This window comes from Triticum urartu, chromosome 2A (genome assembly GCF_056163025.1).
Source record: "Triticum urartu cultivar PI428250 chromosome 2A, HENAU_Tu73, whole genome shotgun sequence".
Lineage (NCBI taxonomy): Eukaryota > Viridiplantae > Streptophyta > Magnoliopsida > Poales > Poaceae > Triticum > Triticum urartu.
In genome coordinates this window covers 51,773,361-51,790,654 of record NC_141874.1, presented here as the reverse complement: position 1 = coordinate 51,790,654, position 17,294 = coordinate 51,773,361, and the positions used below count along the sequence as shown (strand labels likewise).

The following is a 17,294-nucleotide window of genomic DNA, read 5'->3' as shown; positions in this document are numbered from 1 at the left end:
GCACTAATGTATACATTAGTGCCGGTTCCAACGGCTAGCTGGGCCGCTTTCATTAGTACCGGTTCGTGGCGAACCTTTAGCATCGGTTCGTGCCACGAACCGGTACTAATGAGAGTGGTGGCAGGATGTTGTCAGACTGGGGCCCCTCCAGCCCCTTTAGTACCGGTTCTTGGCACGAACTGGTACTAAAGGTCATCCTACATAAACCCTTCGTCCACCCGAGCTCGCTCTGTTCTTCCCCTTTCCCCTCTCCTCTTTGTTCTTCCCCTCTTCCTCTCGAGCTCATCACACATTTTTCCCAAAATTTGTCAAGATTTGAAGGCCCCATCCATTCAAATGATCACAAAGGTTAGAAACTTTGTCCTTTCATCTCTCATTGCTAGATTAGCTCTTGCAATGCTTTATATAGTGATTAATTTGTGAGTTTAGTAATTTGGGAGGATATATATATATATGTGTGTGTGTTAGTATTTGATTTATATGCAATTTGAGGTCAAAAATAACACTTAGTTTGCATATGTAGGTCTGGTTTACTTAGTGCCTTCTAAATCTCCGTCGTAACCACCGTGGATCGCCCGCACCGTCCCGTCGCCGGCACCACCTTGTGGTGAGCCTCTTTTTCATGAAATTTTATATAAAAATTGATGTTTGTGTGATTTGGATATATAATTACTCGTATAATTATCTTACCCGTACGTTGTTTGTTATACATATAGTGCCATGGTTTTGATATCCGTCCCCGTCGGCCCTCGTCCTTGTTATGATTCAGATGTGGTATATATATTCTCTTTTAAAACTAGTTGCATTTCGTGTTTATGACAAATTATGCCCATCAAGTTGACATAGAATTTTTTTCTAGGAGGTATGTGAACCGGAAATTCCAACCGACCCTATTGTCGAGAGGTTAAATTTAGTTGAAAGAGAAAACGAGTACTTGAAAGAAAAATTGAAAAGAATTGAGGGGGAGAAGATGGAATTGGAATTGGAGTTGGATGTTGCTGATGTCTTCGATGATCACAAGATCAAGATGGAGAAAATGCGCTTGAAGATTAGAAAGATTAGAAAATATGCCATCGATAGTGAGGCTTGGTATCATTATGCTGTTGGATCCATTGTTACCTTAGTTGCGATCTTGATCGTATTTGTTGTTGCATTTAAATGCTTTAGCTAGAGAGTTATTTGTTTGTTGCATTTAAGTGTTGTATGAACTTTATGTATGAACTTGTATTAATTTGGTCTATTCGGTGTTGTGTAATGAAGATGAGCCGGCAATGGATGTGCGATGACCGATGCTCTCCCCAGTTCGTTGAGGGCGTGCATACTTTTCTGCTTGCGGCTGAGGCAAACAAGCGGGCGGATGGTTTTATGCCTTGTCCATGTGCTCACTGTAAGAATGGTCACAATTACTCTACGTCAAGAACCATTCACGTCCACCTGTTTAAGTCCGGTTTCATGCCCCACTATAATGTTTGGACCAAGCACGGAGAAAGAGGGGTTATGATGGAAGACAATGAAGAAGAAGAGGACGACGACAGCTATCCTGGCCATAGGATCCCTGAATACGATGATACAACAATGGGGGAAGAAGCTGAGCCGGTAATGCGGGAAGAAGCTGAGCCGGCAATGTGGGAAGAAGCTGAAGAAGAGGCATCAGATGAGCCCGTTGATGATCTAGGTCGGGCCATTGCCGATGCAAAGAGAAACTACGCAAGTGATTTGGAGAAGAAGAAGTTGCAGCGCATGTTAGAGGATCACAAAAAATTGTTGTACCCGAATTGCGTAGGTGACAAGAAAAAGCTGGGCACCACACTGGAATTGCTCCAATGGAAGGCAGAGAATGGTGTATCTGACAAGGGATTTGGAAAGTTGCTGGTAATGATAAAGGATATGCTTCCAAAGGACAACGAATTGCCCGAGAGTACGTACGAAGCAAAGAAGGCTGTCTGCCCTCTAGGGTTAGAGGTGCAGAAGATACATGCATGCCCTAATGATTGCATCCTCTACCGCGGTGAGTACAAGGATTTGAACGCTTGCCCGGTATGTGGTGCATTGCGCTATAAGATCAGCCGCGATGACCCTGCTGATGTCGAGGGCGAGCGACCCAGGAAGAAGATTCCTGCCAAGGTGATGTGGTATGCTCCTATAATACCACGGTTGAAACGTTCGTTCCAAAACAAAGAGCATGCCAAGGCGATGCGATGGCACAGAGAAGACCGTAAGAAAGACGGAAAGTTAAGTGTACCCACTGACGGGTCGCAGTGGAGAAAAATCGAAAGAAAGTATGGGAAGGAGTTTGTAGATGACGCAAGGAGTGTATGGTTTGGTCTCAGCGCAGATGGCATTAATCCTTTTGGGGAGCAGAGCAGCAACCATAGCACCTGGCCTATGATTCTATGTTTGTATAACCTTCCTCCTTGGTTGTGCATGAAGCGGAAGTTCATTATGATGCCAGTGCTCATCCAAGGCCCTAAGCAACCCGGCAACGACATTGATGTGTACCTAAGGCCATTAGTTGAAGAACTCTTACAACTGTGGAATGGAACAGGTGTACGTGCGTGGGATGAGCACATGGGGGAAGAATTTGACCTAAAGGCGTTGCTGTTCATGACCATCAGTGATTGGCCTGCTCTCAGTAACCTTTCAGGATAGACAAACAAGGGATACCGCGCATGCACGCACTATTTGGACGACACCGACAGTATATATTTGGCTAATTGTAAGAAGAATGTGTACCTGGGACATCATCGATTTCTTCCGAGCAGGCATCCCGTAAGAAAGAAAGGCAAGCATTTCAAAGGCGAGGCGGATCACCGGACGAAGCCTCACTGGTGCTGATGTACATGATATGGTCAAGGATTTGAAGGTGGTCTTTGGAAAGGGTCCTGGTGGACAACCTGTTCCGAATGACGCTGACGGACGCGCACCCATGTGGAAGAAGAAATCTATATTTTGGGACCTGCCCTATTGGAAAGACCTAGAGGTCCGCTCCGCAATCAACGTGATGCACGTGACGAAGAATCTTTGTGTGACCCTGCTTGGCTTCTTGGGCGTGTATGGGAAGACAAAAGATACACCTGAGGAACGAGAGGAACAGCAACGTATGCTCGGAAAAGACGGCATACATCAGGGTCATGCAAGCTACGCTCTTACCAAAGAAGAGAAGGAAATCTTCTTTGAATGCCTACTCAGTATTAAGGTACCGTCTGGCTTCTCGTCAAATATAAAGGGAATAATAAACATGGCAGAGAAAAAAATTCCAGAACCTGAAGTCTCATGACTACCACGTGATTGAGGGGGCTTCTACCAGAAAACGTTCGATTAGCCATTGTGAAGCTATGTGCATTTCTCAATGCAATCTCTCAGAAGGTAATCGATCCAGAAATCATAACAAGGTTAGAGAATGATTTGGTGCAATGTCTTGTCAGTTTCAAGTTGGTGTTCCCAACATCCTTCTTCAACATCATGACGCACGTCCTAGTTCACCTATGCGAAGAGATTAACGTTTTGGGTCCTGTATTTCTACACAATATGTTCCCCTTTGAGAGGTTCATGGGAGTCTTAAAGAAATATGTTCATAACCGTGCTAGGCCAGAAGGAAGCATCTCCAAGGGCCGTCAAAATGAGGAGGTCATTGAGTTTTGTATTGACTTTATTCCTGACCTTAAGCCGATTGGTGTTCCTGAATCGCGACATAAGGGAAGACTGGATGGAAAAGGCACGCTAGGAGGGAAACAAATAATATGTATGGACGAACATTCTCTCACTGAAGCACACTACACAGTTCTACAGAATTCCTCCTTGGTGGCTCCGTATATGGATGAACACAAGAATTTTCTACGCTCCAAACACCCGGAGCGGTCTGATGACTGGATTACACGTGAACAAACCAGGAGTTTCGCCAGCTGGTTGCGGACACATACCATGCATGACACCTCTATTGAAGATGACCTGTACTTGCTGTCCCAGTTACCATCTTCGAATATAATGACTTTCAAAGGGTACGAGATAAATGGTATTACATTTTACACGATCGCCCAAGATAAGAAGAACATGAACCAAAACAGTGGTGTCCTCTTTGATGCAGAAACCAAGACGGGAAAGGAAACATATTATGGTTATATACAGGACATATGGGAACTTGACTATCGACGTGGTTTGAAGGTCCCGTTGTTTCGGTGCAAATGGGAAAATATGACACGAGGCGGGGTAACGGAAGACCCGCAGTACGGAATGACAACAGTGGATCTCAACAATCTTGCGTATGCAGACGAACCATTCGTCCTAGCCAATGATGTGGCACAGGTTTTCTATGTGAAGGACATGTCTACCAAGCCAAGAAAAAGAAAAGATAAGGAAGCGAATGCATCGTACGATGAGCCAAAGCGGCACATAGTTCTTTCTGGGAAGAGAAACATCGTGGGAGTGAATGACAAGACAGACAAGTCAGAAGATTATGAAAAGTTTGATGAAATTGCTCCATTCACAGTGAATATTGCCCCGAGCATCCCGTTAAATGATGAAGATTTTCCATGGTTACGGCGCAAAGGGAAACACGCGAAGAAAAAGATTCACACCCAAAGATCTGGGATGTGATCGGCTTCACTATCATCACTTTCTTCTGTGTTTCATACCCAGAAGGGAATCTCTGTTATAGTTAGGGTAGTTAATTATGTGTTTTGGCATTTGAAACGCGAAGAAATTTTATGTGCAAACAAATTCTTTCATGCCTTTACTGATTTTTAAAGTTAAGTTATTCACAAACTAGTGATTCACACTAATTTCAAATAATTCAAAATTTAAACTATTCAAATTTGAAAACTACGGGCACTAACAGAAAGTTTGTAATTTTTTGTACCTAAAGCAAAAATATTCATAAAGAAACTCTAAATACACAAAAAAATAACTCAAAAATAAATAAAGCAAAAAAAATATAAAAGCCCGCCTACTAGGCCAAAGCGGCCGTCATACGACTAGAAAACCAACCTGTTGTTGGGCCAGGATGCAGGCCCGCAAAGGCCCAGTAGGCCAACAGGGCAGCACAGAACATGTAGGCCCAGTAGGCCTGCTTTGGAGAGGAGCTCGAGAGAGCTACCGCACGGGGGTTTATAAACCAGTGCGGTCGCCCCTCGGCTAGCGAGGTGGGACTAAACTTGCCGCACCGCACCTGCGCCAGCGCACCCCCTTTAGTACCGGGTCGTGGCACCAACCGGTACTAAAGGGGGGCCTTTAGTACCGGTTGGAGCCACCACCCGGTACTAAAGGGGGTCGCTTCCCGCCGCTTGGCCTGGCCAAAACAGGCCTTTAGTACTGGTTGGTGGCTCCAACCGGTACTAAAGGCCCCTCCTATATGAACAACACTTACGAAAATTTCAGATTCTCATCTACTTCTTCTCCTCTGCACCGTCGCCCGTCGCGCCCCCCGTACGTCTCCATCCCTCGTCGCCGCCGCCGTCGTCGCCCCGTCCCCGTCGTCGCCGCCCCGTCGACCCCGTCCCCGTCGTCCCCGTCGTCACCGCCGCCCCGTCCCAGCCCGTCCCGCGTCGTCCCCGTCCCCGTCGTCGCCGCCCCGTACGTCCCCGTCGTCGTCGCCACCCCGGCCCGTACGTCCCCGTCCCCGTCATTGCCGCCCCGTCCCTGTCCCCGCCGTCGTCATCCCTGTCGTCGCCGCGCCCGTCACCGTCCCCGTCGCGGCCCCGTCGCCTCTCACCTCGCCGGTGAGCGCGCGCACACACACACATACATTTTTTGTTTTTTAGTTATACAAATAGTTAGAAATTTTTCTGGTTTTTTAGAAATTGTTAGAAATTTTTCTGTTTTTTAGAAATAGCTAGAAATGTTAGAATTGTTAGAATAGTTAGAAATGTTAGAGTTGTTAGAATAGTTAGAAATGTTAGAATTGTTAGAAATTTTTCTGTTTTTTAGTTATAGAAATAGTTATAAAAAAGTTAGAATTGTTAGAAATTTTCCTGTTTTTTAGAAATTGTTAGAAATTTTTCTGTTTTTTAGAAATAGTTAGAAATGTTAGAATTGTTAGAAATTTTTCTGTTTTTTAGTTATAGAAATAGTTATAAAAAAGTTAGAATTGTTAGAAATTTTTCTGTCTTTTAGTTATAGAAATAGTTATAAAAAAGTTAGAACTTTTTCTTTTTTTTGTTCTAGAAATATTAGAAATGTTATAGAAATGTTAGTTATATAGAAATGTTAGAAATTTTAGTTATCAAAATCCAATCATTAAAAAAATGTTACTTTTTGCGGGCATATAGCTAGTATTTGTTCTCGACGATGCCCGGCCCGCATCCTCACCGTCGACCCGTCCGCGACGACGTCCGACTGACCCATGTCCGGGACTGGGCTCCGCCGGGCTGGCACTGGGAGGTGCTGCCTGGAGGGGCATGCCGCTTGATGAGGAACCCGGCCCCGGGTCCCGTCGTCGACCCTGATCTCATTTGGTGGCGTTCGCGTGGGCCAGTTTCGGTGCGGAGGGAGCCGGCCCCGCCGGAGGTGGTACGTCGCCGTGTCAGGGAGGAGGACGAGCACGTCCATCGCTACATGGTTAGGTTAGAGGGCGGCAGTTTCTCCAATACCTGGCAGTTTCTTCAGGGATCTCACTTCAGCTATGATCCTGTGAGGGTTCCTTCTCTTTGGGTGTCCACCGCCCGCGCCGCAGGAACCGCGATTGTCCTAGATTCTTCTGTAGTATTCGATATTTATTAGCTACCTAGCCAGTGATGTACTCGATATATAATATTCAAGACGATGTATTCGAGATTATATATTATTCGAGACGAGGTATTCGAGATTATATCTATTATTCGAGACGATGTATTCGAGATTATATCTATTATTCGAGACGATGTATTCGAGATTATATCTATTATTCGAGACGATGTATTCGAGATTATATCTATTATTCGAGACGATGTATTCGAGATTATATCTGTTATTCGAGATGATGTATTCGAGATTATATCTATTATTCGAGACGATGTAATTTGAATACTAAATTGTTTTATATTTCTTTTGGCATAGTTAAATAAAAGCTATGACGGACAATACCAACAGAGAGGGAGAACAGACCATGTTCGATATAATACGCGGGCCAGATGATGATCAGAATGAAGAAGATTATGACGGCTCCGAATTTCTAAACAACACCGGAGAGGGTGATATGATATTCGATCGCGACGACCGAATTGATGAAGTCATGAACTACGATTATGACAACACCGGAGAGGTATATATATTATATAAGCAGGCATCTGGTGATCATCACATGTTTTAAATGAGTTGAAGATATATTAACGAATCTATCTTTCTTCTTTCAGCCATCCGGATCGAGCAAATCTTCAGGCAACAGGACGAAACGAGGCCCGAACAAAAAGTTGAAGGAGGGCGTAAAGTATAATATCGAGGCAATCAAACCTAATGGCGAACCATTAGCGCCTAATAAGATTGCGGACAAGTTCGTTCGTCAGTGTGCAGTTCTTGTGAAGGACCAACTCCCGATCTCCCTTCAAGAATGGAGAGAGAGCCAGCAAAGCCACGTCCAGATCTTACTTTTGTCGACGACAGACAAAAAAGTCTGCTTTGGGATACTCTCATGGAACATTTCACCCTACCAGATCATTTCACAGAAGCAGATATGCAGAAAGTCAAGGACGCTGCTCTTAGGAAGATGGCGGTTGCATTCAAGAACCACAAGAATCGTGAATGGGACAAGTACGTCAAGGGAGGAAGGAAGACTCCAGTATTCGAGGGAACACTAGAGAACCAAAGTGCTCATTGGGACGATTTTGTGAAATTCAAGGATTTAGAATTATGTAAGGAACGGTCAAGAATAAACAAGGCCAATGCCACAAAAAAGGATATGTTCCATAAGATGGGGCCAGGTGGCTATGCGGTGGGAATGCCTAAGTGGGATAAGTCTGACAAAGAGATGGTGGATGCAAGTGTCACTCCAGAAACATTGAGCTGGCCCCCCAGGTGCAGGACTTGGTTCTATGCGCATGGGGGGGAGTTGGACCCGAAGACAGGCAAAGTTTCCAAGAAGGCATGTCTGGACGGAGTCGAAGATAAGCTACTTGTTGCAATAGAAGAGGCTCGATCCGGGTTGTTCGAGCCCAACAGAGAGAATGACGAGCTTACGCGTGCCCTGGGAAATCCTGAACACCCGGGAAGAACACGAGGCATGGGCGCTATTCCATGGTATGAGGGGTTTTCGGACTGGAACGCCGACTACAGAACCCGTGGGAGAAAGAAGATTGCGGAGGAGAAGAAGAGGAAGATGGAGGAGGAGCAGAGGAAGCTTGACTATGAACGCCTTCAAGGACTAGAATCAGCACACGCGGACTTGGCAATCAAATTCCAGCGGCAGCAGGAGCAGATCGACTCACTTAGCCATCAAAGGGGGTCTCAACAGCTGCAGCAGCTAGCGGATGATCCAGCATTGGATACCACCGCCCCATCCATGCCGAGAAGCAGCATGGGTTCCGCCCCGTTTGACGCAATGCTTGATAGATACCCCGTGGATGATATCATGGAGAACACTAACTGCGAGCTACACTTCAAAATTAAGAAGATATCCTTGAAGGTGGCGGACGGCGTTGCTTATACAAATTCCCCCGATGCAACCTTCCATTGCAACCCGATTTCAGCAGGCTATGCTCGTGTCGTGGTTGATGAGGTGGTGGACCAATATTCGGGGCTAGAGCTTGACATTCCTGGAGGTGACAAGGAGCACACACTCGGAGATGCCAAACATCGTATCATCCTATGGAGAAAGGATTGCATCATCTTTCGAAGGCCACCGACACCGCGTCACCCGACTCCTCGTCGAAGTCCGCCACCGAGTCAGCAGACTCTCGCTCCTCCAAGTCCACCAAAGAGTGAGGCCACTCCTCCTCCTCCAAGTCCGGCAAAGTGTCAGGCCACTCCTCCTCCAAGTCTGACACAGCATTAGACGTCCACTCCTCCTCCAAGTCCGGCACAACCTCAGGCCACTGCAAGTCCGACACAGCTTCAGGCCACTCCTCCTCGTCCAACTCAGCCCCGTCAGCCGTCTACTCCGCCTCAGCAATCGCAGAAGAGACACCCCGCAGCTATGGTGCGTAGTGGTACGAGTCGAGGTCATAGTATAGGAAGTACAGGCGGAGGCAAGCGATATAAATATGGTCCAAACCTCACTACTCCTCTTCCTGAGAGGGCTTACGACAGGACCGAGGAGCAAACCAATGCCATAGTGCGGGCAGAAGTCGACGCCCATTTTGGACTGAAACCGCCACCGCCGCTAAGGGAGAAAGTGCTTGTGGAAGTAGTTGACCACTTCATTCGTATGGCTCAACCACCAGCTCCTAAGCCTGTTGACACAGACTATGAGCGCCACATCAGGAAGTTACATCGACAACGTCTACAGAAGAAGGCGAGCTCGAGCTCGAGCAAACAACAAGCAGCTGTCAAAAAATGCGGGAAAACCGTTGCCCAGCTGGGAGAACAGGCGGCGCAATCGATCCCCCCGCTTGTTGTGCCGCGAACAACACGTGACAGTACGCGCGCCCAATATTATTGTGGGCAAACAGTTTACATTCCCGAGGTGGGTGATGTGGTAATAACCCAGGAGCATATAATGCAGGCTGAAACTCTCAACATCACTGTTGGACAACTCCGCGAGATCGAGGACATGCCTGTGCTTACAGAGGAGGAAATAAAATGGAAACATGCCCGGGGCCAACCTTTGGTCAAGACAGAAGAGGTCAAGAAGCTCGCAACAAGAATGTATGAATTGCATCAATGGTACATGGACATTACCAAGAGATCCGATCGAGAGTCCCTCATGGTGCAAGTCAAGAAGGATCATTACTACCATGAGAATGCTGTGACCGTTGAGTATTCTGAACTATTTCAGTTATACAATCAAGACGCACTCGACAAATCTATCGTCAGTTGCTATTGTCTGTAAGTGATTTCTTTCTGTAATTTATGTCTCAAGCTAGCTGTAGTGATCCTTTTGATCAATCATTACCTGTAATTATCCTCACTATATTCTTTTCTGTGGTATTATGCAGGATGAAGATGTATGAAATGAGAAAATGTGGACGCTATGGCATTGGGTTCATTGACCCAAACACCGTTAATGAATACACATGGAAAATAAACAAGCATTATGAAAAGCAGGTAGAGGACAGCATGCTAGAGTTCTTGAAGCGCCTCAAATACAATGAAGATATACTACTTCCTTACAACTTCCAATGAGTCACACTTTCTTGTACTACAAATTCTCTGTTTTTGCCTACTAGCTAGCTACATGTTTTTGCTTACATATGCCTGCTTAATTAATACATGCAAACGTGTGTGCATGCAGATTTCACTGGATCTTTTGTATCATTAAAGTTGACGCCGGAACAGTTCAAATACTGGACTCACTACTCAAAGCAAATAGTGACTATAACATCTTGTTTGGCATAGTCAACAGGTAATTTCAATCATTATTAACTATATATCTCGGCCTATTTAGTTCGTCATTTCATGATATGAACTATTTAATAACCCCTTTATTCATTTTCTTTGTCGGCAGGCAGGGCTTGGGCAAGGTTCATCAGCGTCACGGAAGGTGAATGGAAACGACAGCTGAAATGGTTTTGACCCAAGGTAAGTAATTAAGTAGTACTAGCTAGCTAGCTAGCTGCCATCTCTTTAATTATCATGCTTGATTAATTATTATCTGATCAAATTAAATTCCATTCTCATAATAAAGGCCCTGAAGTAGGCGCAGGGGACTGATCTGTCTGCATTCTGCGTTTGCGAGAACATTCGCATGATGGCGTCCGAAAGGAGCAGATCTCAAAGACAGGAATGGGTACGCTTGTCAAAACACTATTCACAATTTTTACACCATTATCGATATCTAGTCACACAACTAATACACATGCATATTGATCTCCTTCTTAACAGTTCAAAGAGGTGCGGGACAAGCTCCTAGAAACGGAGCGCGTAGAAGCACTTCAAGAGGAAATAGCGGGATTTTTACTCGACCAGGTCATAAATCCGAAGGGAGAATATTATTACCCGCTACCGCCCCCATCGACCAGGTCATGAACCACTTCCAATTGTGATCGTGCTCCGAAGGCACCAATTAGGCTAATGCCACTGGCTCCGAAGGCAACATGCATATGTAGGAGAAATTGTATATAGCTATACATGTGTGTATGTGTGAATTAATATGGTGGTTTGTGAGACATTGATGATATATATATATATGATTGGTTCTACTAGAAATTCTATTTATATATATATGCATAACGTGTATAATGTGTAGTATCGTAAAATACCAGCAACCGAAAAAGAATTAAAATGGAAAACACAAAATTAAATGAAAAAGAAATCATAAAACCAAAAACCCCCCAAACATTTTAGTACTGGTTGGTGTTACCAACCGGTACTAAAGGGCTCCCGGCCCCCGGAGCTGGCTCGTGCCACGTGGTTGCCCTTTAGCACCGGTTCGTGCTGAACCGGTACTAAAGGGGGGGGGGCTTTAGTGACCACACTTTAGTGTCGGTTATGGAACCGGCACTAAAGGGCCTTACGAACCGGTGCTATTGCCCGGTTCTGCAAAAGTGTGTAGTGGTACTTGGCGTCCCATCGTGTAGTCGTTTGTCGTAGTCGGACTTGACAAAATGCACACCGGCTATAGTCGTACACGATTCGTAGACGTTCGGGTCTTCCGTAGGGGTACTCGTTACATCTCCAGGTGTAGTGGTACTTGTCATAATCCGAAACGGTCTTGGCAATCTTGACGGATCCAAGTGACACCAGGCATACGTCCACGATAGTCTTTGGACTTGGGCTCCGGGTAGATGACTTGAGGGTCTCAGTCAGGAGCACTTGTGGCAAAGAAGTGCCCGTGAACGAGATGATGCAGCACGAACAGGAGGCGGATGTCACGTTCGGCGAGCGGCGGGGCTCCCTGGTCGGAGTCGGTAGGGACGGCACGAGGCGGTGACGAAGAGGAGGTCGTAGGGAGAGCTGCTGGAGGTGGATGCAGAGGGTCGAACAGGAACGTGGCAGCGCAGCAGCAGCTAGCGAGGCATGGGGGAGGCCTTGCGCGGCGCTGGAGATGGGGAACGGGTGGAACCAAGGTTCCCCGGCAGCAGGGACGGCGTCTGGCGATGCGCGGCCCGGGCGGCTCGATGCAGGACGCGGGAGGAGGCTAGAAGGCACGGCGGCGGCTTGCTGGACTTGGACGCGATGGCGCAGCAGCAGAAAAGCTTCGGTGGAGAAAGCGGAGCGCTTGTGCTGCTCGGAATTGAGCCTTTGCTCTCCCGAGCAAGGAGGCGGCGATGGTGGTGGAGCGTTCCGGCGAGACAGGGATGCGGTGGAAGGAGTAGAGCGCGGCAGGTCAGGTCGGGTCGCCAGCGCGGCAGTGCAAGTCGGTTCACCGACGTGGGCGCCATGGCCGGAGGCGGGGAGGCAGCGGCGAGGTCTTGCGACGTTCATGGCGGGGCAAGGCAGGAACTTGAGGGGAGGAGGCTGCTAGAGGCGGCCGATGCTCGAAGAGAGGAGATCGGGAGGATGAGAGGGAGAGGGATCGAGCGAGGCAGCACTCTTCCTCTCCTTGGCGATGCGTGAGTGGCGGTGCGAGGGAGGAGAACGAGGGAAGGGAGTGGGGATCGAGAGAAAGAGGTAGCGATCGGTTAGGGTTAGAGCAGTGGGCTGCGGGATGGCCTTGGGCCAAATGGGCCTAGGCGCAGATGGCTGGGAGGCCCAGCTAGGCTGACTTCCCCCCACTCTCTCTCTCTCATATTACTTTAGTAGAAAAGACCAAAAAAGAGAGGAAAAGAAAGAGAGGTCTAGGAAAAGATTTTGGACAAGGGGATAATTTTCCCGAACTCACAAAAATACGCTTGTTCCAAGAAAATAGAAAAGGCCAAGATTGGAAGATGTAAATTCAAACTCATTTGAATTTAATTCAAATGGGTTTTCACTAGGACTAGGTTCTAGGAGTTTCCAAAAATGTTGAGAATTTTGGTAGAGCTCCGGAGAATAAATGGCAAGGTTCGTGGTCAAGCAGCGAGATAACAAAGGCATGGGGAAATTTGCAAGTGTGTTTTAGGTGATTCCATAAGAATGGATTATTTTATAATAGCTCCACTAATATCGGGAGGATATATTATAAAGGGAAGTCATCCTTCCCTCAATTTAAATGGATCGAAGATCCACACAAATTATTTAGTTGAGATGCAAAAGATTTATGACATGATGCAATGCACATGATGCAAAGATGAATGCAACAAACCAACAACTCACATGACAAAAACTCGGAAACCCTGGAAGGCATCTGAAGCTCCGGCCTTGGGGCGTCACAGGTTTGCAAGCAAAACCCCTCATGGACAACATGTTAACAACATATAATGGCAGGCCATGTAAATGATTGGCTATGGGAAGGATTTGGAGCTATGGATCAATAAGTCGTCGATAGGACGTATCGGTCTATCAAAATGCATGGCATCGGCTGAGGCCGGAGAGACCATCGGCCGGTTCGATTGTGTCCTCACCTTCATTTCTTTTTTCAGTATGTAAAGTTATTATATAACTTTACTCTTCTTCTTTCTTCACGTCAAGAGACGAATCTGGTAGCTGGGAGGAGCTCGGTGGGGATGGTGGAATCCAACAGCGGGAAGTACGTGAACGGTGGCAGGAGCTCGGGGGACGACAACGGGAGTTCAGGGATATCCGCGAGATGGGGGGCTACTTTGCATGCTCAATGAGGTCAGGGCAGCCGCAAAGGAGGCCACCGAGGGGCGGGGTGGTGGCTTGGTTCACGGTGACCGACGGAGTGGTGCCGCCTGGGGCGAATGACCGAAATCGACCAACGCAGAGGTACGGTGAGGTGGTGCGGTAGCAATGAAAGTTCACACCGACGGTTGGGTTCCCGCCACAACCGTTTTGTTTTTTAGGCGGATGCGGGTTCAACTGCCTCCCGTCGGTGCGTCGCCGGTCCGCCTCGCCTCTGTGGCCTTAGGGCCATGGGCGGGGGTGGTGGATCCTGGTCCTTGCCAGCGGGAGGGCTTTGTTTTTAGATGCTCCTTCGATTCTTGTTAGGGTTTGTATCCTGCTCAGGAAGATGAGACGTCGGCGGCTCTCTGAATATGGAATAAGTTCCTTCCTGCCTAGCCCGTGTCACGGTGGTGTGTCTACCATCCTCGATGGACATGCGGAGGTGTGTCTCAAGCGGATCCGTCCTTGGTGGATTTTGCTCGGATTGTAGTTCGTCTATGTTTGTGTTTCTTCAGGTTGAATCCTTTCGATATACGCCACTCTTCATCGATGCGGTTGCTGTTCTGTTGTTCTGGTCTTATGGAGCCTTAGCACGATGACTTCCCGACTGTCAACTATAACAAGTTTTGCCTATTGTTTCTCGAAAGAAAGAGCGTTGGTAGTGTACGTACACATTGCTATCTATCGAAACTGACGCAACTCGTATGGTGCGTTTGGGCAGGTTCAAAATGTGGCAGGGATCATCTGCTCCGTCACTTTCCTCGTTCTCCTGAAGCAGTGGCCTAGAAATCTGGCAGCAGGAGGGGCTCAGGGCGATGCGCTCCCCGACCAGCATGCCATCCACCTACCGGCAGCGGGAGAGGCTCTGGAAGATCCGCTCCTCCAGCAGCACCAAGTGCCGCAGGGGGCTAACCAGCAGCTGGCTGGTGTTTCACAGGGAGCCAACCCGCCTTTTGTCACCGATTTGGTAGACGACATCCCGCAAGACGCGGGCCAGCAGCTGGCCGGTGTTCAGCAGGGCGTCAACCCGCCGCTCGTCGTCGACCTGCAGCTGGCGGGTGTTCCACAGGGCGCCAACCCGCCGCTCGTAGACAACTTGCTGGACGCCGTCCTCCAAGGCGGCAACCAGCAGCTGGCCGCTGTCCCGCAGGGTGCCAACCTGCCACTCGTCGACAACCTGCGGGCGCCGTCCTCCAAGGCGGCAACCAGCAGCTGGCTGTTGTCCCACAGGGCGCCAACCAGCAGCTGGCCGCTGTCCCGTAGGACGGCAACCCGCTGTCGGGGCTCGTCGACCCGGCGGTCATCGACCATCAAGTCGCCATCCCGCCACCTGCCGCTGTCTAGGCGCCATCCCGCCACCGGTGCTCAAGAGGATGGTTGCTTCAGCTCCATCGACACCGGAAGGACATCGCTGAGCGCCCCAAATCGTACTGAACACTCACGTGCAATGCAATTCTCTTCAGTTGTGAACTGACGTGGATCTATGCTTATTGAACGCTCTTGCAAATTTTGTCGTCCTACCCTCAGACGATGGATCACGTGTTGCTTCTAGATTGCCTGTTTCAGTGTTGACAGTCCACCGGTCAGCTAATCATTCAGTACATCCTGTGAGGATTGCTTGCATATTTTGTATTGGGAGAATTGGGAGCAAGACTTACATAAGTATGTGATGGTTCTTGGCTCTCTTTTCGGGATGATTTGGTTGACAAGGAATACCTGGGTGATGCTATTCCAATCTAGCCAACTTAGTACTTAATTGTAGCAGCATTCTTGAGGACCTGCCCCTTTGATTGCAAAATTGGTAATAGTAGCTTGAACAAATTCATGTAATTTGGCACCGCCATGATCGGAGTTCTCTTTCCCACCAAATACGACATTGTCGAGGCCCCTTGTCCATACAGAGCAGGGCTGCCATCCTCCTTTTTGCTAGGTTTTCATGCCCCCGGAGATCAGTGATTCATCACCCACAAATAACTATTTTCAGTGGTAGCAAGTTAGATGCACATTCATGGGCAACATCACAAAAGCTACAACCCTTTCATTTAATTCTGATATACCTCTGTAAGATTTCCTTCTTTTTCTTATTCACGGCTAAATCGATCAAGCTCAATAGCGTATTCAACATTGATTTTTTTATTGTTATGTGCACCCTCAAGGAGGCAAATGTCCAATTTTTCATGATGAATCAGGTTTGCTGTTTGTCACATTCTCTTGCTAAACATATATTCCTGCAATGTGGAATGTTGCATCGACCCGAGTAATTGAGAAAAGACTACCACTTTTGAGGTTTGTGTCCTAGAAAACTATCCCTTTTTGATTGTGTCCTATAAACTACCAATCAAACGCTAAATTTTTCCTAAAACCTACCACTTTAAGATAGTGACCAGTTCAGGGTTTTTCAACAGGAGTATGACATGTCTGGCCCATAGGCTCCCCAACATGTCAAGGCCATGTCGGCAAAATGCTTGATGGCGGCACGAGACGGTGAATTCGGACACCCATGTCCCCCATGGCACTTGCTGCACGCCGTGGCACATCTTCTTTGGCGGCAGAGGCGTCAGCTGAGATGTTGTCCTTGAGCACGAGGCTGCAGGGGGGGCAGGTGGTGGCCCTCCTCATTGGTTTGGTGGTAGCGACGAAGGTTGGTGGCTAGATCCGGTCATTTCAGGCGACGGTGGGCGGCGGCGATCGATGAAAGGAGGGCCCGAGGGAGTCAACGGCTGCAGTGTAGGCAGTGTTGCCGGCGAGGGCATTGGGGTGGCGATGATCGACATCGATGTGGATGAGGGCGACCGAGGGAGAGCGGCGGGCATGGGGGAGAGGAAGATTTTTCTTGAGAAGTGCCCGCAACCGCTATAATTTTTGGGCATAGTGGTCGGGCGACTTATAATATTTTAGTAGTTAAATGAGACAAGGGTTCGGCTAGGTCTGGTTTAACTCCTCAAATGAAAAAGGTTTTAGGAGTTATAACCTTTTAACGGTTCAGCTAGATTTGCCCTAAGAACACATCTCCACAGAGGGAAGGGCCTCCACCTCCAGTGTGCCTCCTCTACTCTGCATCGAATCCTCTGCTCCATGTTGAATCTTTCACCAGTGGAATGTTAGGCGGGGCAGGGTGCTACAAGGGGTATACTAGGTTGCATCCCTCGTGGCCTTGTCGTCCCCATACCAAGGTAATAAATGAATCGAGGCAAATTAGGTCAAGCTTCGTTTCCAACCTTCACGAGTCCCCTTACTAGAGCATATCTTCTCGGAGCGATCGCAAGAACCAAGAGGGTAGGAGCTAGTCTACAGAATTTGCGCCACACATTCGAGCATCGGCACCTCGAAGGGCGTAAAAGCAATGAGCCCGAAGCCTGAAACTTTAAACCATAAATTGAATAGTCAAAGTGGATCCACCTAGTCAGTAGATTTAGGCACAACCAACTTACTCAAAAATTAGGGCTAAGAGCAACTCCAACTCCCGTATCCCTAAAAAACTATCATTTACAAGAAGTTGGGGGCAAAAAAGTTCCTCAATAGCA

The 17,294-nt window shown here is 47.7% G+C and overlaps 1 protein-coding gene across 1 annotated transcript; it reads left to right on the top strand.

Moving 5' to 3' along the window:
* Positions 1-1,500: 1,500 nt before the first annotated feature.
* LOC147983626 (uncharacterized) lies at positions 1,501-15,244 on the top strand. Its single transcript, XM_087540797.1, has 2 exons — positions 1,501-2,547; positions 14,492-15,244. The coding sequence occupies exons 1-2, from the start codon at positions 1,501-1,503 to the stop codon at positions 15,242-15,244; spliced, it is 1,800 nt and encodes a 599-aa protein (XP_087396923.1).
* Positions 15,245-17,294: the final 2,050 nt, after the last annotated feature.

Bases quoted from the DNA above. Each gene is read 5' to 3' on its own strand.
- LOC147983626 (XM_087540797.1), top strand. From the start codon at position 1,501: ATGGAAGACAATGAAGAAGAAGAGGACGACGACAGCTATCCTGGCCAT. The intron at 2,548-14,491 runs GTACGTGCGTGG...GCGTTTGGGCAG, and splicing joins AACTGTGGAATGGAACAGGT to GTTCAAAATGTGGCAGGGAT.